This window comes from Mizuhopecten yessoensis, unplaced genomic scaffold (assembly GCF_002113885.1).
Source record: "Mizuhopecten yessoensis strain PY_sf001 unplaced genomic scaffold, ASM211388v2 scaffold2329, whole genome shotgun sequence".
NCBI classification, from domain to species: Eukaryota; Metazoa; Mollusca; class Bivalvia; order Pectinida; family Pectinidae; genus Mizuhopecten; species Mizuhopecten yessoensis.
Window position 1 is genome coordinate 4320426 of NW_018404492.1, and position 27061 is coordinate 4347486.

A 27061-nucleotide genomic window follows, 5' to 3' on the forward strand; every position below is an offset into this window, starting at 1 on the left:
GCTACCTACTTCTACACTGAACTACCTACTTCTACTCTGAACTACCTCCTAATACACTGAACTACCTCCTACTACACTGAACTACCTACTACTACACTGAACTACCTACTACTACACTGAACTACCTCCTACTACACTGAACTACCTCCTACTACACTGAACTACCTACTTCTACAACTTCTACACTGAACTACCTACTTCTACACTGAACTACCTACTACTACACTGAAATACCTCCTACGACACTGAAATACCTACTTCTACACTGAACTACCTACTTCTACAACTTCTACACTGAACTACATCCTACTACACTGAACTACCTACTTCTACACTGAACTAACGTTAAGCAGATATCAGGAACCGCTATTATCGGTAAAAATGTGTATTTTGTGAGCATTACCTATGCGTTTCTCCTCACACAAACAAAAATATGAGCACGACCTCACAGACAATGTAGAAAATGTAGTTAAAGAGATATATGCAAAGGAAGAAACTTAAATTGATAAACGTCACTACACTACATTTTCAATTACAGTATGATGTCTGGAACTGTCTGTGTTATGACCGCAGCTTTTACAAAAACATGTCAGTCAGCAGGGATGAAAACGACAGTGATTACCTGGACCGTACTCTGGTAAATATCTACCAAGTAAACCCCTGAAGGTTCAGAGAGAGAAAAAGCCTGATTTACCCCACTGCATTATCGTAAAAGGCGATTAATGTGGGGCCCTGCAGAATCTTGGTATTTTCTCCGTGTCTTCGACGAAGGGGATATGGAAGAAAACAAATGTGATCTACTGCACCTATTGAATCACATGGGATCTTTTTCGTTACCTTGTTTTCCTGTCTTCATTCTTTTCTATCTAATTTCTGTTTCAGGCGGTGTTTCCCTAGGCATCCGTCCTCATATGACCATGGCTGTTCCAAGGACGTGAAACCCCAAACAAACAAAAAGGCAAAACAAATCTCCCAAGTCTTCTGATTACCACGCTGTACTATCGAATGAAATTTGATGATTTTCACGATTTTATGTGCTCAGACCTGCAATGTGAACCATGGCGATATACTGTCTCACGAATCACATGCACGTGACTATAGATAAGGCGGTGGATCCAGCTCAATTATTACATTCAAATCAATGATAACTTTTTTACTTAAGTGTTTAATACGTAGCATTTCAGAGAGCAAAGGGCCTTTCTTAATTGTAATTTTACATGGCGGGTGTCATTGATGAAGCGGATATGCTTACCCTTCGTGAACACCTGGTCTTAATTTCCTTGTACGTTTTTAATTATCTCCATTAGTGTGAAGGGAAGTGTTAATACCTTTGTGCCTGAGGTAAAAATGCATAGATCGATACAAAAAAAAACTCTTTTATTTCTCACTTCTATTGCCGAAGTTGTCGTTTTGTCAACAGAGTATAGGTGGACTATTAAGCGATTTTAAATAAAGATTGTAATCGTTCACTTCGAGAAGCACATAAATCTGTATACCCGTGGAACCCTTTCTGCAGTAGCTACAAGTGAACATCATACATGTAGTGCTGAAACAAACATATCTATTGATGCATTACTTTTATTACCACACACCCTACCCAAAGGAATTTTGCCTGTTAAAACTCCACCTCGTAATCTGACGTCCATAGCCACTAGACATTGAAGTTGATGGTAATCTGAATGAAGGCTGTTCTACATTTAGAGCTGCAAACGAGTCTTCCTTTCCGGAATATATCCGGAAAATAGGTGAATATGTTGTAACAGTGATTTGATGACAGCGTGGGGATTACACTAAACACAATTAGCGTGACCGAAGTAGTTTGTAAAGGGCTAACGCTCATTCCGGGCACTCATATACTGCCAATTTACGGTTATGTTATATATACATGTATATGCCATCTTTTTTACATCTTATGACGAGAAATGAAAAACAACACAAATTTTTAAGTCTTAAATCATGAAAATATCGTAAAGGATTACAGTTAGATATATCTATAGAAAAATAGGTAAAATTATACCATTCCGTCAAATCACATGGACAAAATTGGACCTCAAAGTGAGCACGGATAAAATTACAAAGGATAGTATAAGACTCTTTCGTGCCTATGGGTGTAGGATAGGGAAACTCCATCCGGTTTTTTTACCAAATTTGAAAATTCGAGGGTGGAATTTCCCTATCCTTCACTCTTGGACTGGCCACCATTTTGAAAATATCAATTTTTCCCATGAGCTTTTGAGACGAAAACAACTCTGTCAGCCAGATTAAGCTTACCCCATATTTGCAAACAAATTTAAGCATAAAAAAATGATAACATCTTTCTAACGTATCTTAAAAGAATTTAATGTCATCACGTCCCCTTGTCCACATTGTGGCATCGGTGATTTCCAAATTCGTGACGTCACGTCATTGTTGAGCCATTGCGACGTCACGTCACGTGAAATGGGGGGTGAGATAGAAATTGCCTACACACCTTTTTACCCTGGACAGCTCTATCTTACACATAGGGAATGAGAGAAAATATGAAACGACGCCTCACTCCTTAAAAACACCATGAGTGGGTCAAGGTTTTCCAGAACGGTATACCTTTCGTTATGTCGACCATCACCATAATGACCGAGTCTCAAACAATGGTACATTCGTGGACGCTGACAAATTTCACATTTTTTTCTTTTTCTTTTATCTTATTCTTCTGAAATCATGGCTAATGAGTTCACAAGTTAAATAAATACATCTTGTCAGGAAATATTGATACATGGACTTGAAATAAAGCAAAGGAATCAACTTTGACATTTAATCTTCACTAATTCAGTAGGCTTGTGTGTACATGTAAATACTACACAAAACTTAATTATTTGGAAACTTACTTTCAACTTCGCCATTGTAAATCTTCCGATTTCGAAATATAACTCGGCCATTTGTGAGACAGTTCTGAGAGTGTGGGAGTGTGAAAGCCATGGTCTGAGAACTATGACAGTGTTCTATCTTTTCCTTAAGTCGGGAAGTGTTGAACCTATGACAGCTATGCCTTGAAAAGTGATAAAGTATGACGCCTCGAAAAGTGTGAGAATAAGACACCCTTCCCGTAGCGAATGAAAAAGTATGACTGTTATTACAAAGGAAGTGCAGAGCTAAAACTGCTCTTCTCGAGACATTCCAGCAGTATGACCACAGTGTCTTTGGAAATGTTGATGATTGCTATCACATAAAACCTGTTGGAAAATAACGACTACATGTATAACATGAAGAGTGTATCACCATTGCATAATATAGAGGTTATTTTCACTAAAGAACGAGTGACCTAAAACTCACATTTGATAATACCTTCAGCTATATTTGTCCTGTAACTATTTTGAGTACCATACATTTGATATTTTATTATCTACTAAACGTATATGTCACTTTATTGCTGCTATTTGATAAAGTCACACATCACAGTAGTTCAAGGTCGGACGTTCAGTGATAAAATTCCATACCTGGTGACCTTCTGTAAATCGTTAATATAAATGTGTCTAATTACCGCGTTACAAGCGATTTGAGAGTGTCCCAAGGAGAGTAAATAGTCTACATATAGATCCAGGTCCTTTCATACCGAGATAACACCCGTATGTTTGCGTCAGTTCCGTTTCCGATTCCAGGATTAACTCTTGATGTGAACTACTAGTATCTATAATATATGAACTCCGGATAAGGGTTTTGTTTCCGTCCAATTCATTATTGATAATATGGAGTATTTATGCAGATTTTAAAGCAAAATGGAAACGATACTGGCAAAATCTTCATCTTTTTCTAATATCTCACTAGCTTTATATGTACATGTATCTTGCAACTATATTTGGTGTTTATGTGAATAAAATACAAATGCAAATGTCATTATGCTGAAACAGCCCTTTGATGTACTTACATAATAATTGAAATGGTTTCACACAATCAGAACCAGAGTTTACTTTTTATATTGATAAATGGTTGTTTTTTATGTCACTTTGCGAACACAATCAAAAATATGATACCAGCACTTGATGTATGCATTATCAGCACATATACCTTGCAGCAAAGTATCAAGTAACAGCTTTTTCTGAACAGTGTTTGTCGTAAAATAACATTTGGTGTGCAGTAAGGTATCTTCAGTTTGTTTACCTATTCGGCAAACGGTACAATAGCAAAATTCATAGTGGCATGATCCAGCGGTTTGATGTAACGAAAACGGAAACCCATAACAGTTGGCAGTCTTCCGGGACCGGAAATGAAGAAAGTTTTTCGGGACTTGTCAATACAAGAATTCTACATTCATCAGCAAAGATGCTAAAGCCGTATCCCTGATTCTACAGAGAGATGGTTACGTCGTGACATTGGCCGATTCGTGAGGAACGAAGTGCTCCATTGTTTATGTAAACTGACGTTCTGATCCCTGGAGCTAACATTGTCACGACAAACAACGCTGTAGTATAGCGGTTTCCGTTAGCCAACGGTACAAATGTCAGGAGGACAATTATGGCGAGTTTGTCGGGTGATCGGTACAATCTGCAGCCATAAATTGGTGATCGGGGCGACAAGCTCTGAGTATAGGCAGATGCTTTGTAGATATCATATTCGCCCTTATGTAAAATTATTAATATATAAGCATATTTTGGCCATTTTTTTCCGGAAATTGTTTTTCATTTTGCTTAGACATTTTGCTGCAAGTGACATCTATCCAGATACATAAATTAACGGAAATGATACTTTACCGACATCACATCTAAATCCTGACAAGGTTTTTCCATAACGTTTGATAGAGTAATGGATCATTCAGACAATACGTTCATTTTTCCCGTGTCATGCATGTATCTCCCTTGACTCCATAAATTGCCTTAGCTTGGTTTTTTAATCACCATCTATCAAATCATAAGCCACATCGAAAGGGTATATTTTTCGATGTTTACCTTTAAATATTATGGGTGACATATTGTCAGGAGCGGTAATATATTATCCCCGTGAATGGATAATGGTAATAATAATACGTTGTTACTGAGATACACGCATACCGTTTACTGACTGCTGACGTTTCATTGACGAGATCATGTGACGTCTGACTTCACATCCAGGCCTATATATAGCTAGGTTGATACAGTGTAATCAGTAATAAACGTCTTCATCTAACGTTGAATATAATCTCGCCCTCAATAAATGCATTCGTCCACACACTTCAATGTGCGGGTATCCTACGTGAGATCAGAGAATGACGTGTGTTAAAATATATAGTAATACATTTCCATGAAATCATCGGCATCATTACGGTATGCTAACGTTATATAAAATCTTTATTACTTTTTGTATAAACAGTTTGCTACATGGCCTTTGTGCAGTCTTTCGGAAACGGTCATTACCTTGTACAAATGGTCATCGCAAAGCTATAATTGGTATTAATGGCAATGTTCTTTGATGTTACCAAACGGCAAACAGTGCAGTCATTCAGTATATGTTTGATCATATTGACAACAGGAAGGTAGCAAAAGTGGGACTGAGATACATCGACAGATTATTTTTATTAGGAGACATAGTCACACAACATTGCAACGCTGAAACTACAGTAAAACTAATTTATCTTACCATCACTTGTCATATAAAGGTTTTAAAATATTATGAATACGACTTCATTATTCATTTGTGAAAAATAAGTTAAAAACCCTGAAATATGTTAGCGTCAAGCACGTTCGGAAAATAAAACAATATGGGTAATAATAGCGCGGTTTCACAATACTCATACTTGAACAATAAGTTTGTTATTATATTTGCCATGTGCATGTAGGTGTATATATTGAAAACGGTGATATATCAATGACATGACACTGATCGATGACTTTAGATTTGCATACAATGTTCATTTGAGATGTAAAATGTTAAACTTGCACTGACGATTTCTATCAGTATACATGTCACCGGGGTAAGCATGCTTGTAAAAGGTTTTCGACTGTTAACGACTGTCGGGACGGCCATTAAATATAAGTGTGGGCTGCATAACGTTCAGGATTTTATGTTAACAGATGCAAGGGGAATTTGATACAGCAATTTGGTCCTTTTTTTTTCATGCATGGTTTTGCCATTTCTGAAAGGCGACGCGCTGACATCTTATCTCGAATACAGGACAAAATATGCTCTATGAATTGTTTACCATGTACACCTACGCGGTGACCACCAACGTACATGTAAGAACTGATATCTGGAGCCATCGTATAGAACTGTAAGCATTACATGAAATATTGCATATATCTAGATGCTGAATACTGTATGAGCGTTTGAGGTAACGTTTATTTTCCATATATCCTCACACAGTATATATACATGTAGATGTAACCTGTTATCTAGTAAAATACACATTGTATAGATACAACAATACAACAGTGGGGAGTGAATATGAAACAAGTTGCTAAATAGTTGAGACTTTGATTTGTTCGTATGCAACAAACTACCCTTGGTTGCTAACTTCTAAACTATTTTTTTTAATACAAATAATACCAAATATCTACAATTTAATTGTTAAGCCAATCAAAATATGCTAGAAAAAATTAATGGATTCCATTTTCTAAACGATACAGTAATAGCACAATATAGTTAGTTTTACTTGTTGCATAAATATAATGGCTTGCTTTTGTTCTATTTCGATCCCTGACATGTATAATGCTAGCTTTATAATTAAATCAGTAAGATTGCAATTAAAAACGAACATCGAGTCACTTAATCGTCCGTCATCATATAACCCTACCTGTTACAAAGACGGAAAAGCGGACCATTTTTTTTACGAAGTCTACAAAACTTATTGAAATCCCACATTGAACTGCAGCATTTGATTACAGCAGTAACGAAATTTTCATAATTTATAGAACAATTTGTAGGTAGTGTGTTTATCTTACAGCATGTTAGAAATCTAGATATGCTTTTTAACACTTTGTCGTTATTGGCAAGAATTTGTAAAGACAAGTGAAAATTTCGATCCCGTTGTATGAGGGTAAGAGAATGAAGAAGATTCCAAATCTATTTTAAATGTTTTTTATTGGCAGTATTTGTTAAAGTACTAATTAAACGAGGTTAGGTGTAGTGCTGTGATGGCATTACTAGGGCGTTCGATTGTTTATCACTTTGGTAAAGGTTTTGCGTCCTCGAAACAGCTACGATTCTAGTAAAATGGCGTCCTCAGATGTTTAACCAAACTAAAATGTCATAACCTGGACACGATAGCATGACTTTCCCCCTGTTCGCATTATGCTAATGTCCTTTCTAACATCACCCACGTTCGTACAGGGACGGATTGGGATTGGTTTTCACCCTAACAGCTATACGGCACATGTCTACTGGTATACCTCCAAATGAAATACACGTAGTAAGTCAGAGGAAAAATAGGTCCCATGTGTTGAATAAAAATCCACGACACTACATGGGGTCTCATACTAGTCATACTGTGCTATCATTTATTGCTATATAAGGGGCATGAACCATTTAAAATAGCTCAGAACTTTAGTCATTATTATTAAAAAGAACGAAAACCATAACGTCGATTATTGCTATGTGTATCTATGAAGGTTGATGTGTCTAATGTTTCTCATTTGCGTGCCTTGTTTTGTGTCACTCGTCCAGTTTTCGCTACGATGGAGTGACAGTACTTGGATTTTATCTAGAATTATATGGTGGGTGTCGTCATTGCAGCAGAAAACGTTTACCATTACGAAATACCTGGCCTTATTATTCTTTCACTTCCTTAACGGCTTCCAAATAAATCTGTCCTTTGTTCATGTAATGTCCAATTTTATTGGATTTTGGTTTGCTTTGTTTGTGCTTTACGACATATCCACAGCTATGGTTATCAAATGACGTGTCAGGTTTTGGTTGTGAAGGAAACCAAGAGAAGCCGGAGGAAACCCAGCGGCCTGCACAGAAAGAACCCAACGACTACCTCATGTATTGTACAGTTTAATACTTATGGGTGCATATGGCTACTAGAACATGTTCATTGTACAGTTCATTGTAATACTTGTCGATGTATATGTTAGATTTAGGACGTGTTGTTTAGTGTACATTGTAATACTTGTCGGTGTATATGTTAGATTCATGACGTGTTTATTGCACAGTACATTGTAATACTTGTCGGTGTATATGTTAGATTTAGGACGAGTTGTTTAGTGTACAGTGTAATACTTGTAGGTGTATATGTTAGAGTTAGGACGTGTTTATTGTACAGTACATTGTAATACTTGTCGGTGTATGTGTTAGATTTAGGACGTGTTGTTTAGTGTACAGTGTAATACTTGTAGGCGTATATGTTAGATTTAGGACGTGTTTATTGTAGAGTACATTGTAATACTTGTAGGCGTATATGTTAGTTTTAGGACGTGTTGTTTAGTGTACAGTGTAATACTTGTAGGTGTATATGTTAGAGTTAGGACGTGTTTATTGTACAGTACATTGTAATACTTGTCGGCATATATGTTAGATTCAGGACGTGTTGTTTAGTGTACAGTGTAATACTTGTAGGCGTATATGTACAGTACATTGTAATACTTGTCGGTGTATATGTTAGATTAAGGACGTGTTTTTTAGTGTACAGTGTAATACTTGTAGGCGTATATGTTAGATTTAGGACGTGTTTATTGTAGAGTACATTGTAATACTTGTCAGTGTATATGTTAGATTAAGGACGTGTTGTTTAGTGTACAGTGTAATACTTGTCGGTGTATATGTTAGATTTAGGACGTGTTTATTGTACAGTACATTGTAATACTTGTCGGTGTATATGTTAGATTTAGGACGCGTTTATTGTACAGTACATTGTAATACTTGTCGGCGTATGTGTTAGATTTAGGACGTGTTGTTTAGTGTACAGTGTAATACTTGTCGGTGTATATGTTAGATTTCGGACGTGTTGTTTAGTGTACAGTGTAATGCTTGTAGGCGTATATGTTAGTTTTAGGACGTGTTGTTTAGTGTACAGTGTAATACTTGTCGGTGTATATGTTAGATTAAGGACGTGTTTTTTAGTGTACAGTGTAATACTTGTAGGCGTATATGTACAGTACATTGTAATACTTGTCGGTGTATATGTTAGATTTAGGACGCGTTTATTGTACAGTACATTGTAATACTTGTCGGTGTATGTGTTAGATTTAGGACGTGTTGTTTAGTGTACAGTGTTATACTTGTAGGCGTATATGTTCTATAAAACCCCTACTTATCGTACTTTGATGTGATTTGTTTTTGGCCGTTTTTGAATCGGTATAATATGGAATCCATCAAATCAGACACATATTTCCTTACTCTTACTTTCAAATAGTCAGGCGTTTTGACATAATACGGACAGAAACATGTTAAGGAATATTGCAATCTATTCATCTTGTCAATATTTGTCTGATATTCTGGCGTTCTTAATAGTACATGTATGTTTTTCTCGGTGATTTTAAAATAAATCTGGAATGTTCCATCATGAACTACTTGCATAAAAAGTGTATATATAGAAAATAATAACCTACCCTATGCATGAGTCCCAGCAGCCCTTGGCGACAGTTTCTTTGACCCAGAAAGTATACGAGACATTTTGAGTGCTCGTTCGCTTAAGGTCAGCTCAACTCTTGATTGATCACTACTGAACACGAAAGTTTATCAATTCCTTCAAGGACAATATTGTGTTGTGCCTGTGTCATGAGGGCACTTTATGTAATTGAGGCAAGCACACGCTTACAGAACCCGTGTCAGATTGTGTATCACTCGTTCTTGTAAAAGTCATTAGATTAATAATTTCTCTAGCCTCTTACCTTTACCCTTTTGCTGCATCTTTCGAAATGACGACGGCAGTTCGGATTCCATACTGGATCTGGTGGGCGTAAACGCTTTTGAAAAGTCAGCTAAAACGAGAAAAACAGAAGAAAAGGTTAAAATTAAGAAATTTTCCAAATAAATTTACAGGCTGATACATATATACTATTAGGTTTTAAGATTTTTTTAAACTTTTGACGATGTTTACCAAGTAAAGTAATCAGTCACTTTATCTGAACGACATTTTATTTTTTCTAGAAAAAAAATATGCTACAGGCTGATGATCAATTTTGCTCACATCTATGTTGTAAGGCCCCATTGTGTCTAATTAGGAGTAGTAATTGGTTCACGGTAGTGTCGCTAGGTTCTAATACAGTAATGGCTTTAGCCTTCCTGTATCGGAAATGTCAACCGGTACGCTACATACATGTACATCCAATGATTTCCCGTGATTACCAATATGGAACCATTATTTTAACCTTGGCATAAACGATGTACATAGTTAATTCAGTTTCCTCTCGCGCTGTAAATATTTCATGAATGATAAACACTGCACTGTTTACCATGTTATGATTTATGGTGTTTCCTGTATACAAAGGGGATGGTTGGTGGAGTGGAAACCGCCGTTAGAACTTAAAACACAAACATTCATTAAAGGAGACACCATTCAGTAGGTATTGCACCAACACTGTTCGCGTGAGTATTCTCTAGGCACCAAATTATACACAATACCTGACATTTCTCCCGCGGACACAAATCACCATAGACAGATAAAGTATGCCACAGGACCCTGGGGGCTTGCCCTCATTGAACTCGTCCGTTTCATCACTTAGAACCGAGTACCAAGTCAAGCTGTCAGTGATCTTTGCCGACCTACCTCTCCCTTATGGACAGCGCATAACGTTTCAAAGACGATCTACTTTCGTCTCGCTAGCTTGCGATTTTTCATTAAAGTATACATACGGTAAAACTCGATAAACTAAATGCCAGTATACAGCTTTTAACAAATTAAATTCCATCTGTCGATATCCCTTTAAAATCTTATCGTATTGCTGAACAATTATTCCCGATGAAAGTGACGTTTTATCTCGGAAAAGGTCCATTACGTACAAGTTTAAGCGTCTCTTCCAATGATATTCGAGATCATGTTATAGTGACACGTGCTTAACCTGTCAGTATAACTGACGTGCAGAAAAAAAGACTGGAAATAAGCAGTATCTGTTGATGGTCTCCGTATGAAGCGAATCACCAATGCTGGCACTGTTGATATTTGGACGTTTATGGTAGCGCGTTTCGATAATTACCTTTTGCACCGGTAAGAAAAACTTCACATTAAGGCCAGTGTTATGCAAATACAGTATATAAGAAGTAAAAATAACTAAATATGTTTCGTCTAAGATGTTCAACTTTGCTGACTGGAACATTTAACAAGCAGTAACAGTTCAAGCCAATCCAACCCTTGTATGTCTACAGCCGATAAACAGCTACGCTTAGAATGAAGATCATATTGGAGAAACTTCAAGAATCAACTTAATCCTATTCTGTGCCCCTGTCCAATAAATGACTCTTGGGAAACCAAATGATAACAGTGACATTAACACGTTTAATGTACGTCCCGGCAATACTAAGGATAATAGGACGCGACAAAACTAGCGATGCAGAAGCCATGTTTAACGGTTATACATGTACCCAGCCAGCACTGATCAGTTCTGTTCACACGTATATTGATCTCTTTGTCTTTGGTTTGTGCAGGGCTTGGTTTACTATACCTAAATTCGAATTTTCTTTAACGATAAACATTATGTGGAGGAACAAGATACAAAATAATATATAGTGATTTTACAAGATCAGCTCATCATTTTCTCTCGGAATGTGTGTGGTTTTGTGGTAAAGCGTCTCGTACACAGCAACTGTGGAGTGACAAGGACATGTTCTCGGGCAGCGATAAGAAGGATGCTGTGAATGGTTCTGATCAGTACATGCAGGAAGTGTTTGTTTACGATTAAGTTCCCATGAACGAGCTGCTTGCTTAATCGTTTATTAACGAATCTTTGGCACTACCAGTGCATGTTCTATATATTGCTCTCGTTAGGTTTTGCTCACACACTGTTTTAAACGTCCTGCTAATTTTACCTTCACACTTCATTATTCAAATATCAAACACTATTAATGTGCATTAGAAGGTACGGTTGTCTAGTTGTAGGACGACGGGCTCGTGACCGAAGGGTTGCGGGTTCGAGTCGCGGCACGCAATGTGTTGTATCTTTGAGCAAGATACATTACTTGACTTGTTCCAGTCTACTCAGCTGTAAATGAGTACGTGGTTGGGCAGTGCTAGAATTGTAGAATGCTAGCTGTGAGAGCCTAAATTGCAGCACCGGCTGTATGCTCCCCAGGGAGTTGAGAAAGATATTGGCTGGTTGCAAAGGCCCTATAACCACGGATGATAATTTGTGAACCGCTTTGAGACGGCCTTCGAACTAGGTTGTGATAAAGCGGCATATACAATAAATGTTAGAACTTTAAATTATTATTTTCATTATTACATGTAATGTTAGTGGGTGTACTTTGCAGCGACTATATAAAGGGTGAAAAACCAGTACCAAAGATGAGTGCAATATGTATACACTTCAGATACGTTACTGCAAAATAAAAAAATGTTATTGTTGGTATTATTTTTACGAACATTAAACAATGCAGTGATCCTCTTCAATTCAAATATAACGGATTGCTCATGTGAAGAGCGTTGAAGAAAATCTCTACAATATCCTTTTACCTAAATACACGTTGTTTTTATTGTGACGTCATAATGAAAACAATGGAATGACGTCACGTTAATGCATAGTCAATGCATAAGCCCACTTGATTAATATTACATAGATTCTACTTAAAAACTTTGACAGAAAAAAACACCCTTTTTTAGGAAGACACTTTCTGAACGAATAAAAGCTGAACGTTAAAATCACGTGATTTATATTATCACCACGACATGACTGCCATGTGTGAGCATCGTCTTAAATTTCAAATAATATTAAGCGTTGTTTCGTTGACACCTGTTAACAATTTATAGACATGTCTATCAAGTAAAATATCTAAATCTGAAATTTCTCAATAAAACAAGACTCTCAAATTTGATAATGAGTCATAACGTGATCACAAATATTGGAGAGAAAAAAACAAAGAAAACCAATAACGTAACAAAATGTATGTTATTTTGCTACCTGCCCTCTTGTTATGCCGAACACATGCATCAGACTGCGGAGATCTTCGGGACACTTGTTTCCTGATTACTCATTGCCAGTAACAATGTATTATTCAACTATAAAACGAGCACAAACTAAACCGGATTTAAAGAATATCAAACAAAGAACGTGTCGACATTGACCTAATCTCAGTGTCTTTGCCTGTTGTTATTAATTTTCATTTAAAGGGAGAAAAAATCAATGTGTCTCCTCAATGCAAAGAATAAATTGCCTCCCCTCACGATTGCAATCGGTTTATAAAGCCTGTGTGAGCAGGCTAGAGCCAAACCGGGCCATATGTCTGCTCAAAAATTTAATTAACTATTGACCAAAAACAGAACGCTGCAAAACCTGAATCGGAAATATCGTAATCTACAAAACGGGGTATTGGAGGGGATTTTATGATGCGGATAATTGTACATTGATGCTTCAACTTTCGTTTATTTCAATTACTGATAGCAGCATTACAAACTACCCACTCGGCCCTTCTGATGCACTGCGGGATTTAGCTACACGATGCTATGTCCGCTGGAATAGAACCGGAACACGTGAAATTCAATATCATCTGTCAATTCGCACGTGTATTGTAATATGTATGCGTATAACAGCATTACGTTTTCCGTTTATATATGAGTATAGGAAATATTAAACATGATACATGTACTAACATCTTAACAATTAGACTATCAATATTACAGATTTAACTTTTTTACATGAACAAATATACACCATGTGCATATGTCCGGAAAGAAGGCGCGCGGGAAATACTATTCAATATAATTGCATAAAAAAATTGAACGCCGAATTACCTTGTTATAGACATGCCTACGCACATGTACAATCTGATATAAACCTCATTATTGTTATTTTCGGGCTTCTTTTCATGTTTCCTTGTAGTTATTTATACAATGTACATCAAATTTCCAGTAATTCGTTAACAACAACATTTAATTGATAAAATGTTAACAAAATCAAACTTGTTCCCCTTACATCTGCTTTTTTAGAGCTCTTATATGAAGCTTAGCTGATTATCATCATAATGGTATTTTTATGTAACACAATCTTGTTGAAGACTCTTTATGTAACAGAGGCCATTATTTTTAACCGATATATCAATAGACTAGCATGTACAGACTGTAATCCACAGTCCCGGTTCTACTCCCAGGTGAGGTAAAGCGGTCACGGTTACATATACATTTAATACGCAAAGCTACACATTTTATATGTACAATGTGACGTTTGTCTTAAATTTATTAAGAATACAAATATCTTCTGACTGGGGGACCTTATTTACTTAAGTCTGAAACATCTTTTGCGGTACAATCTACAGTATATAAATATGCTTTTTTGATGGTTCGTACAGTGAACTGCGTTTTGGTTCAAAACCAAAATTGTACAAATATTTCAAAAATAGTGCAAATATGTCCGAAACTATGGTTTTAGTTTCGTGTCCTTGAGGGTAAGGGATATATATTTCCATGCATCATAAGACAACTGATGTAGGTTTTGTTTAAGGACTAACGTGATCGCAGCAGCCAAATGTATATGGTAATAGGTGCCTTTGAATACACCGCTGTAAAACGTTAGGTAGGAGAGCGATACAATAGCACAGAGGTGTAAAGTGTTGCAATATGGGTAGCCAACTTAAGTTTCAAGTTTCCTCAATATTCCCTTAACAGTGGACACAAAAAAAAAAACAACACCTGCACGGGTCCCTCATCAGTCCCTAATGCGGTAGCATGCAGTGAGACACAGGAGGTCTATTATTGCCTCTAACCTACAGGGGATCCAGCAGGACAGCCTTGACACCACTGATATAGATAACGAGTAATGAGAGATAAACGTAAAAATTACATCATATACACCCAGATATGAAAAGAGAATTACGATTTGAATTTAGTTTCTGATTGTCCAGCGTTGAATACGGATCTTTGTAGCCAGATTTGTTTGCGGAGATTCTTTTAGCGCTACAAGTACCTTATCTACAGTATGACTCGGCGTTAATGAAATGGACACCGTGTTATCGCGTGATCGCGACATCTCTATCGACACACGGTTCCAGTCGCTCATTGATAAGTAATGGGAACAAGAGCATCGGTCTTTGGGACAAGCTAGAGTAATTATTCCGAGTGTGCTGCCAGTCTAAATTAATACATGCGTACATCTGATACGTGGCCGAGGGTTAATGAAATGTTGTCTGTACACCAGAAAACCGGTAACAAAGATACTATGTATGTATCGCTATTGATACATTGTAGATCAAATACACTGATGCAATATCAATGAGATGCCCTGCCTCCGGATAAAAATGGAAAATGGGGTAAATCGGTAAACACTGAACAGCTGACGATATCACGTAGTTATGGGTGAAATTTAAATGTATGTACATACAAAGAAGAGAGAGTAAGTAGAAAGTTGGTCTATATAAGCGAAGTGGAAAGTGCCAGTAACAGTTTGTCTTTATGAGCAAAGTTAAACGTATAAGTAACAGTTTGGTCTATATAAGCAAAGTAGGAATTGTGGGTAGCAGTTTTGTCTATATAGTGTACATGTAGTATACAGGTTGCAGGATGAGTAATCGTTATAGACGTACCCATAACTGTACGCTCTGCATATGCATTATATTGATTGTATAGAAGACGGAAGTATAGATGCCGTATTTAAGACAGTGGTGATTTTAGAAGGCGTATATTGATTGTATAGAAGACGGAAGTATAGATGCCGTATTTAAGACAGTGGTGATTTTAGAAGGCGTATGTATAGAAGACGTACATACAAGTATTATTTAGATCTATATATTTTCTGAAGCGTACGTGTTGATTTGACAATCTACAGCTATACCGTAAAACGGCTAATTGCAGAATTAGAAGTAAATGATATTGGAGAAAATGAGGCAATCGCGTAATATAATGCTGCTATACCGACTACAAATGAGTGCGCACATCAATATTCGTCTGGTACAGATTCGGTCGTTTATAGGTAGATGTTGTATACAGGGCTATCAATCGATGCCAAATTCAGCGTTAACTATCGAGAAACACAAATGAGGAAATACGTAGAAATTTCGAACTCATCAATTCCTCGATGTCAGGATATTCACATTAGGTCTGGCGAGTTCGTTATATTCCGCTTGGCTGCCAAAGGTCAATTAAACATGAATGCACACATCGACGAATCTCCCGTTCTCTGATTGTCTCCGAGAAAGCGAACCTGCCGGTGTCTCATGGGGAAAGCGAGGGGCAGAGACTTATCCAATCTATGCGGTGGTGCGTTATGGTAGAACTCAATAAGAGTAGGAACGGTAAAAATATCACACTGAATAATTCCCAGGGGTCCATATTTCGGACATCGAGAGAACAAATACTTTCTTGTGTGTTGTTAATGTTAGATCCGTAAGGTACATTTTTCCGATTTGTTCGTTGAAATATGATTAAAAGCCACGAGGGTTCCCCGTGGCTCCCACGTGTGGCCCTGGTAATCAAACTTATATGTGTTGTACGGATGTTATTTCCAACACTGAACTCGCGTGATCCTTATAACATGAATCAGTAACCATCACTAGTATCTGTATTCTCTATCGGTAAGGTATGCTGGATAAAAAGGGTAATTTACACAACACATGATAGAATAGGATAACTGAGAACATTTCTTATCGGGCGTGCCGTCCCCGGGGGTACAGAGGTCCCCGTACACGATGCCTGTGATAAATGAGGGTGTATAATTAACTGTGAGGATAGGGAGTACAGATAGGGGCGTGGGTCAACCAGAAACAATTAGAAATCACCACTCTTGTCTGTAATCTCCACGTATTGTCCAACAAAGCAATAAAAAGAAGCCCGCATCCTTGTCAATGGGTAAGATGTACCGCTTCTATAATGAAACCACTGCACTAACAAATTATGGGAGAAAAGATCCGTACATATAGCTTTAGTGCTAGGAAGTGTGTGCAAAGCTACAGTTATAAAAAATAGACATGTCTTTCCATGTAGGTGCATATACTTGCATACCTATATTAGTTTATACTTAGTTATTCTACTAAGCCCTGATTTCAGTTTCAATATTAAACATTACGGTGAAACATTCATCAATCGAGTTCTTGGCTTTGTGATCTACCTATATACAGGTACAATGTAACCTATTGAATGATTCCATGGACTGCAGCTAGTCTTGTAACCCAGCGAGCTATTCCAGAGGGTTTAAGTAATGCGACCTACCAATATAGTGGTACAATACAAACTTTTTATTTTCGAAATAAGTTTATCTATAAAATGTGGTAACAGTTTTTGTTCTACTACTATTACTTTTGATGAACACATGTTTCTGTATTTCTATTCCGACTATTGCATCTTTACATTCTAATTCTATTTGTAGCCATTTAGTTGACATTATCTGTCAAATCAATTTCTATACGCTTGGGTATTTAACGTTCTCCATCTTTCAACACATTTCAGTTTTTAGGATCAGAAGCCTCCGGGAAATTTTGCATTTAGAAAAACGCTGTTCTTTTGAGAAAGGGGAAAAGAAATGGGGGAAGGAGTGTCGAACGGACTTCCTGTGTACACACATCCCGTTACAAGCACCTGCTCCTAATACATCAATTAGCCAACCATGCTTCCATACATCACTAATTGGCAGTCACCCTACATCGGTCACTGAGCTGAGGGAAACTCACTCTGCTGATGTTACTGCTGACATTACAAGTTAAAGTGACATATGTGCATTTTTTGTTAAAAAAACCACTTCTATTTATAAATTCGTTTTCATTCCTCGCATTTTATTTCGGTTTAAAAATATCTTTATATTGCCTATCTATTTTGAGAGCTATAATATATATAGAGGGTATTCCAGTGGCGTAATAGATAGGGACTGACGACCGGAATTCTCCCTCATTCGACGTGGAATGGTATTGAGTCAACCGCCCGACTAATTGGATTTTCTCCAAGTACTCCGGTTTCTTTTCACATTAAGACTCGTGTGATCTCCATCCAGGCCAACACGAGTGATTAATATAAGATGATAAACTTATTTCATAATTGTTGTAAAAATAAATTAAGTTTATATTTATGTATATGGAAGGTTAACTTTTACATGAATACATACCGAGATTATAGTAATCGAGTAATTAAAATGTCACTTTCCATTTCCACTGCGTTATCTCCCTTGTTCAACCACACCTGTTGCTGTAAGAACACACTCGTGTGTTTACTTCCAAATTAAAATCGACTGAAGGTACATAACTGTTTATCGAACTAACATCGCCATGTTGTAGATGTTATCATTAGAGCCGGATCCAGATGACGAATTACTCTCTAAGTTACATGCATAGTCTAACTTCCTGATGACCTAACAAGACGGCAAGCCACGTGGTTAACGTCATCTTCTAATCGAGTATATTCTACCTAATGTTCAGTCCACTGATGGATCACCTCCCTCCCTCTAACCAAAACCTCCATTCCCACCCCCTCACAACCCCCTTCCATTACCTCCAATCCACCATCGCTTCATTTTGATATGATTGTAGCATTTCGATATAACCGCTTTCAACACAAGGTTAATCCGTGCCTACGCCGGGCTCGTGACCGAAGGGTTGCAGGTTGGCGCCACGGCACGTCAATGTGTTGTATTTTTGAGCAAGATACTTTACTCTGCTTGTTCCAGTCTACTCAGCTGTAAATGAGTACGTGGTTAGGCAGTGCTAGAATTGTTAAGTGCAAGGTGTTGGCGCCGAAATGGCAGCTCCGGCTGTATGCTCCCCAGGGAGTTGAGAAAGGTATTGGCTGGTTTCAAAGGCCTGTCACATGGACAGCGAACCGTGAAATGAACATCACTCTCGGGGTACCTCTCCACCTCTGCGTTACGCCACAAACAAACAAATCAACACCTTCACCAGATTACTTGTCAGTATAAACTTCGAATTTCTCTAGATTTTAGATATCTTTGTAATGAAATTAAGACAAATCACTGTGTCAGTACACTTTTGATGATGTTTCTACATGTAGTTATGTATTGAAGAAGATTATTGGAAGTTTATTTCGCGTCTACAATATACAACAATAAATTATCCATTTTAAAAGCATGACTAAAGCGTATTTTCTGAGATACGGTTTTTATTTATTGTGTGAAATCAAGATCAGTACCATAAAGATAGCGCTGCCGATAGAAGTTGTAGTCTACATGTATATACTATATACTGTACATGTATATACAGTATCCGTAATTGGAAGAGTACTCACCAGGGTTCGATTCCCCGATTAGACGTTAAACGGTACTGGGGTACACCTGTCCGACCATGTGAGATTTCTCCAGGTACTCGAGTATCTTCCCACATTAAACCCCCCTGAGTGCTTCTTTCCGGGCTGACGAGTGATGTATATCAGTTAAAAAAATGTTTGACAATGGTGTAAAATCATTAAAGTTTAAGTATAGCGACAAATTTGACCTTTTTCGTAAACTAAATTATTCCTTTACATGTACTTGCAATATTAAAATGTAGTGCATTGTACAAAAATCTGTCATCCAATAAGTGCAAAATGTTGTAATACATGTTTAGAAAATTAAATATACGGTGTTTTTTCTTCAATATTAGGTAAACGAGAGTATTGTACTTATTGTAACAGCGACTTTTAGAGAGTCCGCGAACCTACTTCTGCAAACTGAAATTGTACATGTATAATCCATCGTAAGCCATAACTGCCGCTTTAATTACCCGAAACTGAAAATTGCCAAGTTTGATTTGCAGTTTATTACATATTTGATAGTTCTATCGAGGGCTGTAACTATACAGCCTGATATGCAGTACCTCCTACTGAGTCGCTAATGTCTCATCCAATCAGAAATCACTGTGTCTAAGTTATATCATCTAAAGTATATATACCAAACATCATTCTCCTCTGAAGAAAGAACAAAGTCAGCCTAAAGCACTCGACTTATAATTGTAATTGTATCAACCAATCAGAGGGCACCTTGACCATCTTGGATATCCGATTAAAAGAAAAATTACTCGCCCGTCAATAATCACGTAAGAACAAGAAAAGAACAGTGTGTTTCAAAAACTGCTTGTGGGATATAATCAACGTTGTTCAATGTATAAAAAACGTTGGCAAAACTTACGTCATAATTAGCTAACTAAGGAAGCACATATTTATAAAAGAGTTTGGTAAGTGAGACCTGTAAGAAAGTTAATATTTGCCCGCACTTTTTAGCCATCTCGTACATTTAGAACTAATTAGTGGTACAACGGTTAAAAATACAATGGTTTGATATATGAACATTATGTATAAAGCTTTGATCTTACTGTCCTTTTTTTTCTTTCAAATCGATGAATCTTATCAAAGAAGGATTTATAATAACAAATATAGAAATACAGCTAAAAGTATCTATGAAACCCTACATACCGAAGCAAATAAAAATAGGGCGCTCAAAAGTGATTTAGTTATCATGGTTGATCATATTTACTTCTTATTTTCTGCACAATCATCATGTATAGAATTCAAGATGACTCCGTCCCACGCACAAATAGCAATGTTCCAATATCAGATTATAAATTGTATGCGCCTACAAGTGTTCTCTGTGTAGGTGGCGATTAAAAAGTCACTACTTGTGAACTTTCCGCAAGCATCAATAAGTAATCATGTAAATCCGTGTAACGCACTACAATATAATAAACTTGACACTAGTGACTGCCATTCGTACATGACCATATAACATAAGTGTTGGCAATACAAAAAACTCATTCTGTACTCTAGATTGCAATTGTTTCGATCTCGTGTTTAAAAAACCAAACATTTAGTGATTTCTTCCTTTTATAAATATGTCGTGTTAACCGTGAACTTGCATGTTTGTGGTATAATAACAAAGCGACACGTAAATTAACTGCGAGCTTTTCACGATATGATGGAGTATTGCTTCATCTGGAAGGACAACATGCATTCCTGTGAGGTTCCGCGCCATTACCCAATATCTCCAAACCAAATAAATATCATTCCCGCAAACACGTGACAAAGTCGACTGTGATGACAAGTACAGGCTAAAAAACACGAACGTCATTAAACCTGGCCCGATACACACTCTACCATTTAAGGCTTACGTTTTCCTTTTCAAAAGTCAATTATTTTATGTTTGATTTCGAATGCTCATTTGGAAGCATGAGTGCTGTCTGGTACGACACACTTTCCATCATCTGCCATGCTGGTGACGGGTACAGGTCGTTAAACCTGAGGCGTTCATTACTCGTACTCATGTTTTATATTACTAATAATCAATAAAATATTGCAACACAACAAATGTAATCACTTCAGGCAACATGTACCAGGAATAGTTAAGATTTATATAATGTGGGGGATTTACAATCAATTCCCATTGTTTACAATGAACGGCTGCCGAGGGTTCATCTGTTATTGGTTCGTGATGTGTGTGGCGTGTTATAATACATTAAAACTAACAGAAGGTTAAACAATCTTATCATCCGGAGAAAGCCAAACAAGGCCTTTCCCCAGATCCATATATTATGTACTGAGTTCATAATTACAATGCATAACCAACTTGGCAAATGTCTGGTCTGCTATATCGTTCTCGGTGAATATCATAATTATGTATTATCTGGTCCTCTGGAGTACATATGATTGTTAAGCCCACATGTGACGTGACTGTCTCTCCGTATACGCTCCTACATTAGGCATCACCCCGTATCTCTCTCAAAGGTACAGCTCTTCTTCCTTCCTCTTGGCTTTTTATCACCTCTACTAAATCATCTATCATTTCTTTATCAACGTTCTTTTTCTCTCTTTCCTGTCGTTAATTTTCTCACCTCGCCCTCTGGTCCCACGACCGTCATTACACCTATTTCTGTACTTCCCCATATTGCCCGAACACTGCTACATATGTATACGGGTTTAGAGAACATCACTACGAATCTATTCCAGAAGCAGCGTTGGAAAGGAGAACTTTTACGGAGTGTTATAAATGGGGAGCTGGCTTCCACAAACATGATTAGACATATTCTATAACAATAAACACGATTACGGCTGGTAGATATTGCTGTTATTTCCAAGAAAACCACATCACACACGTGGATAGCGATACAAACATAGGCCAAATTATTTCCAAAGTCTCTATAACTTGTCCTCTGGAATATTTACAATAATGGGACTGGCTACACATATCAGTCTGCCCTAGCTGTGCCAGAGGTGTTAATTTGTAGAGCTACGTTACGATAAAGGTCTTTGCCAATGTTTGTAGAAGGAAAGAACAATTATATGTAACGAAACATTTTCTTTATTCTGCGACCGATAATGCGAGAATGCAATTGGATGGTTGACGTTTCAGATAAAACCTGTGAATCGTGAAGCTAATCTGATTGTTCAGACATCAAAACTATAAAACTATACCAGAAATGCTCCCGATTTATATCGTCGCTGATCAAAGGCTAATTTGAAATCAATTAGTCCATGAAAAAAATGGATCATTACAGTTAATAGACTCTGTGACATTCTCCAGATACGTTTACATTGTTTCTAATTTAGAACGGTACAGATCACAATGCTTCATTTGCTAAAATAGCCAGCAAAACGTTCTTTTTATGTCAATAAACGAACAAACGGAAATAAGATACGACCCGCCATCTGGTGTCCAGACCGACTACATGGTGACAGATGGGAAATGAACGTTCATTCTTGACGTGTTTTATCGCTGCAATTTCTAAGAGATAAGTAGAAACACTGCGTCTTGAGAGTTGAAGTGTCGCGACTTAAATGCCCGTTGTGGAGATTTTGTTACGAAAAGCCACTGAATCGTTGCTAGATTATGTATTTGTAATTGATGCCACTCCTTGGCGTTCGGTGAACATATTCGTAGTGATGAGTCTGTTTATAGTTCTATTATTGTTTGGGTAGTGATGTATGACTTCTCGGCTTCAAGACTGAGAGTTTTGTATATTAACGTAATAACAAGAAATCAGATATTTTAGAAAAGGAAACATAAATGAGGGGAAAACAATTCCATTTCTATTGCTGAATTAACTGAAGGTTACTGGATGATGATTTATACCCTGTTGTGGCGCTTCAACAAATTTGTGCAGTCCTTGTTATCAAGATTTTGCCACCACGAGGGCTTTCGGCAAAATGTCATATCGATATATTAGATATCAAACTCAAAATGAGATGACTCACGAACTCGGCTAACTGAAATGATTGTTATGGTTGTGAAGAGGTTTGAACTGGGTCTTGGTAATAATGACATTCAAAACAAAATAGCAGTTCCAAGGGGGTAATTAGCATTTCGAATATCAATAATTAGGTATACCTCATTTATTGTCATGGTTTCAGCGCGATGCATCATATCTTCAACTTTTTTTAATTAAGAAAAACTGTGATCAGTACCCGTGACATCCTTGTTTTTGACAGAAAATTCCTACTTGAATAAATTATTAATGATATTCACGCCTAATTGATTTAATCGCCTCTAGCAATCAATGTATAAAACATCATTCGTACCGTCATTGAAACCTGATATGCTTCGATGATGGTGTACTATTGTCGCGAATCTCACGATCTAACGATGTTATCTACCTTTTGCTTCTATTGTCACCAATACAATTTGTATATGCATAGGATAGGCATGTGATGTGGGTAGCTGGTACGTACACGTAAAATATATGTCTTTATAGTCAAAGTCCGTCTAGTGTGGGCATGGTGCGTCAGATACAGCAGAAATGCAACACCATGTTTCTGCAGATCAATTGCTAACACGTAGGGTTTTACACGAGTTTTTCATTCATATGAACGTTATCAATTTAACGTATCCCGACTATGCTACATGTAAAATGGACTGCAAATTTAATATTCTTTTTATCACATAATCAATAATGAAAATACTGCGGAGTCTAACATCCCGCAATCTTGGCTACACGTACAGGTATACTTTGTATTAATACTGCCTACATTGTTACGATATATACATGTATTATAAAATGGATGTCTATAACGTCGTGTCAGTATCATTTAATTAAGTAATCATAGATCGTGATAAATGTGTTCATTTTGGATTGAAACGCATCTTCAACGCCCGTGGTGGTATGCTTCACAATATCGTTCCAACATATTCCATGATGCGCGGTACGTAACATATTGGAAAATACATGTAAACGGATTCGTACTGCATTTCGTTGTGGATTCTAAAAGCATGCATGTCAATCCTTAAACTGACATATGTGCGTTCAAATATAATAACATTGTACCAATAGATGGGACAGCCATTTTCTTCATTTTTATTTTTTGCAGGAGCCAGCTAATGTTTTACCTATATGGTTTCAGTTTCGTTCGGCGACAAACGTCTATCGGAAAGTATTATGGAATTTTCCGTCATAACTTGAAGAAAATATTCGAAACGATTCCGATTGGAAATGTATACGAAAAAGATTTTGTTTTTATTGCATTATAATAACATTTAACTTAGGAGGTTTATCTAAGGACTGTACGACAAATATACATATATCTTAATAAAAGATTATATGTATATTATGTTTTCATTGAATAACACGGAAATTACGTGATCTTGAATAAGAAAATATAATCAATTGTGGAAAGATTAGTGCTGACTCACGTGCCATTTGGAAAGGTTAGACGCCACCCTAACGAGGATAATACAATAGTCCGGAATACACGACCTCAGCATACAGCCAGCCAATGCTAAAACCCATCTGTGTTATCTTTACACTCACATAATAAATGGGAAATGTCGAACAACTAACTTAATATTCGATATGAATTCGTCATATTTATTAAGTTAGATATTCAAAATGTTAGTATTTATTTCTTGTTTCACTTTGTATTCTTTTAACAGGTTTATGCTCCCAGAGATCTTTATGATAAAATGACAAGGCCTTTGAATCCAGTGTGTACTTTCTCCCGAGTTTGAAGGGAGAGGAAACACCCTGTAATTATGTGGAATTGTCCACGTCAATTGGCTGATGTGACACGTTCCTCTGGATCTTAATTCATCCCATCATTACCCGTTACACAATTATAACTGTGCCTGGCCCACTGTTGATGCAATCCTGTAGCTGAACAATACATGGCCCCGTGACGCCAGTAGCAGCAGAATGCCGCCTGTCTCCAGATTACGGCTAATTCTATCCGCAGTATTGTATTAAACAACGAGTGTTATTTGATAATGCTCAAGTAGCGATCGGAACCCATCAACATCGTATGCCATATTGTGTCGGTTTTACATGCCTTGTTGTTACCTTATATGAGAATCCGGCGTGGCGTGTGATGCTATTGTATATCTACCGCGCCTGTGAGTGGACTTCCATGTTAGTCACGCAGCCTTTTATAAATGCAATACAGAGATGATCATTTTCAGTGATTTACACTAATCTTACGGCAAAACAGCATTCTAGCGATGTCGGCAAAAATCTCATTTGTGTCCCATTGGAGAGCCCTTTTTCACATTTCCATTATATCTGTAATAGCCATTGAAGATAAAGTTTCAACAAAATTTCTGCTTTCTGTATTTCGACAATGGATGAAATGTACTTCTGTTCCTTTATCGGGTCCCGTTGCGCATGCAGTGCGTATAACTTGCTTTCGTATGGTGTAGCGATACATGGGTATATAATCTCAACCTCACGACCAATTTGAATACAAACTACATATGAACTGAATTCATGTATCGATTGTGAAGTATAGGAAGTCAACATAACAAATATTACAGGAGCAATGCAGATCCTATGTATCAAAGTTAATGCAACATAATGTATCATATAGTATATATACATTGTAATATAACAGATTATTGAATCTGATAATGTAGAGTATGTGAAGTATAGGGTTGTTTGCGGTAGGACAAACCAGACGAAGTCTTCGAATTCAGTTTTGTACATTTATTCATGACATCGTTAAAACGGGATATGGAAAAGAGAGTACAAAAAGTAAGTTTGAAAACCGGTCGCGGAACGGTTTTTCCGGAATCCGCACAAATACGAAGATAAGTAAACACAAATTATTTATTGATGCACACTAAAACTCATACAAATAAAATACGTTACATTTAAATATTACAAATATTTAGCAGGGTGCCACAATAATATATATAAATACATTTATAAATGATATTATTATAGCAGATTATCTCATCTTCATCTCTGCTACTTTCTTCTTTTATTTCTTGTGGGAAAACAGAAGTTATTTTCATATCAGATTTGTCGTATACGGATGGTGTAATTCTGTACGATCAAATTATCTGATTTAGTTGCCTGTAGTCAAATAACTTTTAATGGCAACCTAAACCTAAGACGCCATACTATTTATAGCACAATTTATTTAGTGTTATCGTCATTATATCTACACAATACGCACGCGTCATTCCTCCCAAAATTGAGTGCCAGGTCATGTAAAATCAATACTCCCCGTTACACATAACACATGTTCGTGTACTTGTACATAAAAGGATTTGTCATATGGTAATAAAAAAAATGACATTTATCAAAGTAATATTGATTAATATTACACCGGGTCCCGTTAAGGTCTCTCCAAAAATGACAGTTGGCTCTATCCTACGCCAGGACGATAACAGTGATTAGCGTCGTGTCCCAGGCAGTGTACTGCCGTCGGCTATACAACTTTCTGGATTTCGAGATTTTATCTCAAAACACTCATCTGCGCACAAAATGTCAAGTATTCCGTGTGAATGTAGAAATACACTGTACACGCAATCATCTCGGTTTTATCAAAAATGTCAGATTTTCTTTCTTTATTTTATTCATTTTTCGTTTTATTATTATATATAAATTGTTTAATTTATTATCTTCAAAACATGGAGTACAATGCGGAAAAATACACACTGACAAATAGCTGTATACATATATCAAATTACGTTACAGCTGCGATCCTGGATGTATCCTACATTTATTGTATCTTATGATTTGAACTTTAAACATTACCTATAATACATGTAGCACTATAAACGCGATTTGATAAGCAACATTTTGACGCATTTTCCCCTGCCGTGAATACTAGCCGTTAGACCATCGTATGAAGCAAACA

General features: G+C 36.9%; 1 protein-coding gene across 2 annotated transcripts in view; it reads right to left on the bottom strand.

Annotated features, from left to right (window-relative positions):
• The window catches only part of LOC110445637 (zwei Ig domain protein zig-8-like), an 86308-nt gene that overhangs the window by 39374 nt on the left and 19873 nt on the right, over positions 1-27061 (bottom strand). For both annotated transcript variants that reach the window (XM_021490349.1, XM_021490347.1), the window contains exon 2: positions 9777-9866. In XM_021490349.1, the coding sequence (XP_021346024.1) occupies positions 9777-9866 (90 nt within the window). The remainder of the gene's footprint in view (positions 1-9776; positions 9867-27061) is intronic.